This window comes from Marmota marmota, unplaced genomic scaffold (assembly GCF_001458135.2).
Source record: "Marmota marmota marmota unplaced genomic scaffold, marMar, whole genome shotgun sequence".
Taxonomy (NCBI): Eukaryota; Metazoa; Chordata; class Mammalia; order Rodentia; family Sciuridae; genus Marmota; species Marmota marmota.
The window spans coordinates 48292905-48300912 of NW_026000005.1; the positions used below are offsets into that span (position 1 = coordinate 48292905).

At 48.1% G+C, this 8008-nt stretch overlaps 1 protein-coding gene across 2 annotated transcripts in view; it reads right to left on the bottom strand.

The window, feature by feature from the left end:
• LOC107138820 (Holliday junction recognition protein) overlaps positions 1-5373 on the bottom strand; it is a 16024-nt gene extending 10651 nt beyond the window's left edge. Inside the window, exons 1-4 of one of the 2 annotated variants that reach the window (XM_015481607.2) lie at positions 5205-5373; positions 5024-5090; positions 2515-2570; positions 93-192 (exon numbers count right to left, since the gene is read on the bottom strand). In XM_015481607.2, coding sequence (XP_015337093.1) covers positions 93-192; positions 2515-2570; positions 5024-5090; positions 5205-5300 — 319 coding nt within the window. In that variant the 5' untranslated portion in view covers positions 5301-5373. The other variant, XM_048808773.1, reaches the window with a different exon arrangement.
• Positions 5374-8008: the final 2635 nt, after the last annotated feature.

Here is an 8008-nt window from a genome sequence, read left to right on the forward strand (position 1 = left end):
CCGCCACAAAAGAACTTCATCCTTGAACTGCTGTGACAGAGACCCAGGTTGGCCAGCTCCTCCCGGCTCCTTTCCTAAGGGGTGGCACTCACCGGCTCCTAGGACTAGGGTGCACAAAGGCACAGGCTTGTCACCTCGGGCTGCGGCATACCCAGGGTCTTCCATCCTGTCCTCTGGCTTCCCAAGGGGGTACTAGTGGTACAAAAGTCAGCAGAGACCAGCTTACTTGAGCAATGGCACATCTGAAAGTCACCGTGAAGTGACAAACCTGCATCTGTTCTTGAACACAGGAAGCCAGAGCTCCTCTGGCTTCTTACACCTTTGCTTCCTCAAGCGCCTAGAGTCTCCCAAAGGCCGGGGAGGACCCCTGCTGGAAAGCAGCCCGCCGTCCTCCTCAGCTAGCCCCAGGGCTGCTGTAAGTCCCCTTGAGGGGGAGGTTAGCTCTGTCCTGGAACGACCTGGTCCCAGCCCACACAGGGTTCCACAGGGACTGCAGCAAACAAAAAGCCGAGGTGAAACAGAACAAAATCGTCACCTGGTCAATGGGGAGAATCCAGAAACGGTGGCGGCCCACGTTCTCAGTAAATGCCCAGAAGTGGTTTTAGGACCTTTACAATGTGGTGTAGCGTTGAGCTCCTGACCAGGAGTTCAGGCCACAGGTGATCAGCTGGTCACGCTCCTGGGGAGGCGTTTCTGCCCTCTGGAGCCTGCTCTATACCAGTGACATCAGCCAGTTCTCACCAGTGAAACGTGAGCATTCGACATATTAGACTGGCTAAAATATTTCAGGAATTCCCATGGGGAGCACTGTCCCTGTAGGAATGGTCCTCAGGCACCTCTGTGGGTCCAGGGGACGTGAGGATCTTGTGAGCACTGCACAGCAACTGAACGCACTTCCTGGAGACCACTGCCTTTGCCTCCCAGTAACATCTCACACAGGTGGGACTTGGTGTGGCTTTTCAGAGCTAGGTTTTGTGGCTGCCTGGGTCTAAAGGGTAGTAAAACTAGTTTGGGAAGCAGCCAGCCCTTACCAATCCCTGCTTGGCAGCGCTGGCATCTCCAGAGAGAACCCAAGCCTTAGGTTATGCTCAAACTGGCTCAGGGAGATGCACAGTCTCCAGGGTCCGTGGGAGCAGCATGAGCATTTGGTTTTGGGGGAGAAGTTTAAGGTGGATTTGGGCACAGTCACCAACATCTAGTGAGGCTGTGGGGTCCACGCTATAATCACAACTATGCCCACTTCTCTAGCCCCACTTTTCTAAGCTCAGCAATTCTTTGGGTCCCAGGCAGGGGTCCTCCTGCATTTTAAGCAAAAGCCTAAATATTCAGATAAGCAATTTGCTACCAGGACCATCCAGCACTGGTCTGATTAAGTAGTTGCCTCTGTGTGTATAATTTAAAGAGAACAGATCCTTTGACCTCCTATATGTGGGCATTGACTAAAAAAGGGGTGAGGGGACATCATACTGGGGAAATTAGGACCAGGATATTCCTCTGGGAACTACACAGCAGGGGTTTTATTAATAGAGCTCATTTTATTAATGGGGGCTCATATCATCCAAGCTGCCTCCCCTATAAAAGGGCTGAGAAGTTTACGCAGACATATAGCCAGCAAGGCCTCAAATATTCACATCGGTCTTTCAGAGAAAGCATACCAACCCTGACTGATAGAGAGTCAAGGGCCGTGAGAGGGCTAGGGCCCGTCAACAGGAGACAGTTACAAATGCTGGCTGAACTGCAGGACGGACGATGAAGACAGGGGTCCTCATGTCTATTAACCAGGAAAGTGAGAGTAAAAACAATGTGTATTTATAAACGTGTGCTACAGACAATTTACATTAAACTAAAATGGCATCAGCGACCATTGCAGCACAGAGGTCAGACTAATTTTCAGCAGTTCTGTGTATTTTCATCATTTCTATGACTAAAATTAATCAAAAAGGTGGTTTCATTTAAGAACTGCTATTAATGCTGTGTATCCTCAGAGCAGGAGGATGTGTTCATTCTTGGGTACATGGGTTCCCTGACCTGTGACCTTGAGGAGGAACGTGAGGTGTCTAAGAAGCACAATTAATGGAACACCAGACAACCTTGCAAAGCTACTGGGGCAAAAGGCTCCCGGGGTCTCACAGGACGAAAGCAAACTCTCCGGGCACAGGAGAGATCACAGAGCCCCAGGGCTGCGGGGAAGGTGGCGGGCATGGAGCCTGCACACTCCCCTTCCTCTCATCTCTCCCTCCCCCAGAAGGGACTGGATTGGGTCTCTTCCACGAGGACCCAGCAAGTGAGCTCCGGGTTAGGATGGCATGGCCTGTGAGAGGGCATTGAGCTGGCCCAGCCTCTGCACCTGAGCCTGCAACTTCTGACAGGAAATACAAGGCATAAAAAAGAGCTAGACATCACGTGGCTGCTCCTTGCCCGACAAGCAACGAAGAAATGCTTCTCAGTAAATCCTCAAAAGCAGAACGGAGCAGTGAGGCAAGGAAATGCGGGGCCACCACTGACATTACCTACCTGGATTAGTCCTTTGCTTCCTTCCGCTATTAGTTTTCCTCCCCAAATTTTCAATCCTTTAGAGAAGAAACAAAAATAACTGTTTAATCCTCAACACTGAATTTCTGCTCAACGTGTTTTCATAGAAAGCCAGTGTCAGATACAAAAAGGATATGACATTAAAAGTGAGCCAGGATCCCAATAGTCCGTTGCTAGCCTTTAAGTTGAACAGACAGCTCTGTCGTAATGGAAACCTCCCCTACCTAATGCGCAGCAGTTCACTAAATTACACTAAACTGTAAAGGTGAATGAAAACAGGAACATACATATGCCAGGTAGTGTCCTTATCCTTAAAATATACATGTACTAAGGGCAACACATATACTGTATTTAGAGTATGCATTTTTCTTTTCCTTTTTTTTTTTTTTTTGGTACTAGGGGTTGAACCCAGGGACAACTTAACCACAGAGCCATATTCCCAGCCCTTTCTATTTTTATTTTGAGACAGGGTCTTGTCAAGTTGCTGAAGCTGGTCTCAAACTTGGCATCATTGTGCTTCAGCCTCCTGAGTTGCTGGGATTATAGGTATGTGCCACCATGCCTGGCAGCGTAAGCACTTTTTGAGAGCATTTCTACATAACTCAGAGTAAGTGCTTGTACCTACAAAGCAAGCCCATGCAAAGGGCCAACAATGAGTTCTGTCCTGCCACCTACCAACTTGGAGAACCTGGGCCATATACTCAAGGTCTCCCTAAATTTGCTGGGGGAAGTTCAAATTAATAAGGAATGGGAGAAACTTGAGATAGTTGTTAATAACAGCAGCAAAAACTTACATAATGCTCACAATGCTTCAGGTTTATTCTAAATCCTTTTCAAGAATGCCATATTTATAATTCACAACTACCCACCCAAACATAACTTGTACAGTTCTCCTGACATCTGTGGGACAGGGACTTACCACAGTCATCGTACAGATAGATGTGGGCAAAGCAAAGTTCAAATACTAGTCCAGGCCACCTGCCCATGGAGCCAGAATGTGAACTCTGGGCAGCACTGATCCTGCACTCTTGACCACTAGGCCACAGGGCCTTTCCAGAGCAAAGTGATGCTTGCACACATGGGCTCAGAGTTATCAAGTTTCACACTTTGGTTAAGTGACACGGTACAAGTTACTTAACCTTTCTGTACTGTATCCACATTTAATTGTGATGATTCCAACAGTGGTGCCTACCTTGCAGGGTTGAGAATCAGTATGAGAGGCTTAGGAGAGCAGGGTATGGGGTAATCGATCAATATACTACCCCCTGCTGTCTTCGTCACAATAGGTGCCAGAGTTAGTTTTACTCTCCCCTTTGTGGTGCTGCCTTAAGCTGGCAATTCACATTACCATGCATTTAAGAAAAGGCCATGCTACTAATTATCTTATGAGAAGCACCAAGACAGGGGCCCCGGGCCAGAAGCACAAGCCATGAGCTTGTAACACACAGATCTACTGAACTGGCACCCAGTACCTTGGCTGGTAGTGCCAGGAGCCTGTGCATTAGCCAGCTCTTTAGGTGGCGTCTACATGGTCAAGTGTGCCTGTTCCCAAGGTATTGGGGTGCTTTATCCACTGTTCTCCCCATACTGACACCCAAAGTTCTCATTGGCAAAATCAGTGGCACTTAAGATACATACATTGTTCAAAACACTGCAGATGCTCCCTGTCCTTGCCATATGAAGACAGTGATGCCAACGAACAGACCCTTAGGTCATGTCCTGTCAGACCAGAAAGTAAAAGAAATTTGCTGCTGGAATATTTTAGTTTTTGCTGGGTAAATTTTTCACTGAATGTGTGACTGGTTCAGCTAAAAAGGCAGAGAACGAGGATTTCTCTTGATTTCAGCAGCAGTTTTAAGAACCTTTTGTGCCTGTCTGTCTAGTGCTGGGCAGAATGTGATCTGAGATTTGCTTTCTTTAGTAGGTAAAAATGACTTGGTAATAAGGTCACATGGGAGCAACTGCCTCCATCTACTGCAGAAGCTCTCCAGTCACTTACCAAAGAGAATCCACTTAAGGCATTTTACAACATCTGCATGTTCCAGCACAGTGGTCAGAACCTTGAGGAGGATGTGACTACCCAAGTTAAACACTGACAACAACAGTTAATGAGTGTCACTAGTGCCTAGCGGTGCTCCAAGAGTCTCATAAGGGTTCTGCATAACTGCTACCACATCCATGAAGGGTAGGTGACTGTCATTATCCTTCCTCTCTTACAGATGAAGAGCCTGAGTCACTGAATGGCTAAGCTGAATTGCCAACCCAGGAAGGCAGGGGCACAGGAGGAATCTTTGTGTCTTCAGGAATTCTGCTTAGTTAGATAAGCAATCCTGTTGGCAGTACATAACATACACGTTCAAAGGAACGAGTAATGTTCCGGGCCCAATGGTGAACCGGGTCACTTTCCTACGAGGGCGGGGACAGCATTTCAAATCGCAGTCTGCACTGTTCATTCATACACTCCACCGCAAACACTCAGGACGTTCCCTACCCTGGGGCGTCTGGTAGGTCAGCGTGGCCATCTGCACCAGTGGGTCGTCCTCGAAGGGCTGGTCATACTGCGGGGAGGAAGGGGCTTCAAGTCAGGTCCCCCGGCCGCACGGTCGGGACCCGGGAGAGGAGGTGCCAGCCCGCCCGCCAGCGCCCCTCCACCACCCAGCCGCGGGGACCACCTTCTCTATCAGCTCCCGCATGCGCCTCTGGAAGCGGCGGCGGCTGTCCTTGAGCTTCTGCAGCAGCGCGTCTTCCTCCAGGCCCCGGCCCTCCATGGCGCACGCCGCTCGCCGCCACCAACCGCGCGATGCCGGACGGCCCTGCGCGCCGCTCCCACCGGCCGCCCGGTCCCCGCCGCCTCTCGGGCTCCAATTGGCTGGGGCCGATGGACTGCGTTGATTGGTTCATTCGAAAGTGTTTGCACTACTTTCTCTCCGCCAATCCGCGTCCGAGCTTCAGGCCCCGCCCCGGGCGTTGCGTGGAGCGGAAAGAGAGAGGGTGGGGTGAGCTGCGGCCAGGCAGAGTAGTGGCGGCCTCAGGCCTTGGGTGCTGCTGTTGTCTCTGCGCTCCGAGGAAGCCCGGCCTGCTCTGTTCCTTTCCCTCACTCCCTCGGGAGCGCGTCTGCAGGACACTCCTTTGTAAACTTCCTGTGCACTAACTCAGCTTGGTTGCGCCCTGGGGAACCCGACCTACTGCAAGTGGCCACCAAACCTGTATAATGTGCAGCTTTTCCAGTGTCCTGGAGCGGATGAGGCACCTCCTCCTCCTTAGGGGATGTTCTTTGTCTCCACACATAAATTAGTTTTTAGACATCTAATGCCACACATTTAGAGACTTGAGGCCTTGGACAAGGTTTCCTTTATATTTTGGAGAACTTTCTCTTCTGCGCCTGACTGGTGTGATAGTGCCACTTTTCAGAACTGGCCTCTCCCAAGGCTTGTTCCTCATCCCTGGGAAACCACCCTCAGACTCCAAGGCTTTTCTGACTGGTTTCACTGACAATCCAAGGATCTGCCTCTGTCCAGGGGATCCTGGGCAGCTTCAGGAGAAAGACTTCTCAAGTCTCAAGCTCAAGACTAATTGAAGTTTAAAGCAGGTGTTCTTGCCAACCCTTCGTGAGCACCCAAAGCCCTTGTCCCATTCTGGCCTGCTAGTCTTTCAGGTCCCTCTGACTGGCTTTCCCCATCCCTTGAGTGGTGGTCCAGCAAAGGAAAGAAGAAACCTAGTGATGCTTCTCATTTGATGCCATCCCTACAACTCCCTACCCACGCTTGGCAGCCTAAACATGTGCCTTCAGGAACCCAGGCCTGCTAAGCAAACTCCTTCCCCATCACCTCCCACTCCCACGTAGAGGGGAAGTATCACAAGTCAGCTTCTTCCCCAGGAGCAGGAGTTCCTGGGTGTGGCACTGCAGGGTCTCAGGGTTCCCATGGGCAGCAGAGTTCAGGGCAAGAGGGTGTGGCCCTGGCTTCAGGGTCTTTTCTGTCTGCACTTGCACCCTGCTCTCTGCTAGCCAAACTAGGCTTTCCAAACCTCGAAAAGCCATTTACGAAAGCTATGCCTAGAAAATCGTTCTCATTGGAGTTATTTTATGGCTGCTCTCATAAAATGTGCCTGAATTTTGCTTCAAATAAAATGGAAGGAGATTTATTCTGCATAGAGTTGCCACATAAATAATTTTATGTTGGTAAGGTGTAGAAATATTACCCCTTTGTATTTTTTTTTGGGAAAAGCACAGCTTTTGGCTGGTCCCAGGGTTGACACAGAAATTGCTATGTAACAGTGAGAACCGCAGCCTGAGATGAGTTATCAACCACAGAAAGGAGGCCCCAGCTGATGCTAACAGAGACTGGGAAATAGCTGGTAACACTTGGATTGCCACAAGATGTCAGTCAAAGCTCATACAAATGTGTTTATTCTTTGATTTAATGAGTCTACTTTTTAAAATCTGTCAAAGTAGTTCATGATTTTGGCAAGGATTTAGCCAGAGGACTGTTAGCAAAACAATTGGTAATGTCCAGTAGAAGGTCACTTGAGTAAGTGATGGTGGGTAATATCTGCAGTCCACTCACGACAATTGTGAAGTACTATAATTATTGACATCTAAAATGTATATGATATTTTTATAAAGAAGGCTATGAATATATGCTTTACATGCCTGCATTTTAGAAATGTACATTATGTTTTAAATGTTTATATACATATGTATATATATGTATATATTTATACACATACCATACCCACGTGTATATATTTATACATGTGTACACATGTGCATACATGTGTACGTACGCTTGTGGTGTATATATAAATATATGCACATGTACATATGTGTATGCATGTGTATATTTATACGTATGTGCACATATATGTATATATGGATGGATGTGTATATGTATATTTATTTTAGAATTATCTCTAGATGATGTCTGATGGGTCATTTTTAATATTAGTTTTCATTAGTTGCATTTTCTAGAATAGGCATGTACTGTGCAAGTATAAGTGCATCACTCATGTAATGAAACAATCAATTGTTTTAGTACATTTTGTGCTGCTGTAACGTGACCAAGACTGAGTAATTTGCAGTGAACAGAGATTTATTTATAGCAGTTATGGAGACTGAGATTTCCAGGACCAAGGATCTGGCACTGGTAAGGGCCTTCTTGCTATGTCATCCTATGTGGAGGACAGATGGGCAAGAGAGGACAAGAGAGAGCAAGGGGGCAGATCTGTCCTTTGAGAAGGAGCCCACTTGCTTGATAATGGCCTGGTCACCTCCCAGCTCTGTTTCATTGTGAAGTTTCTAAGACATTCTTCTGGGGGACACGTTCAAACCATGGCACCAATTGTGTGCTTTTACCTTGGTGCTACAAATTCAGAAGCCACTTATCCAATCAGGACAGATGTGGCTCCAACCACTCTAGGTCAGCAGGGAGCAGCACATTGCAGGTAGAGCCCCCTCCAGCTTTGCCTTTTGAGCTAG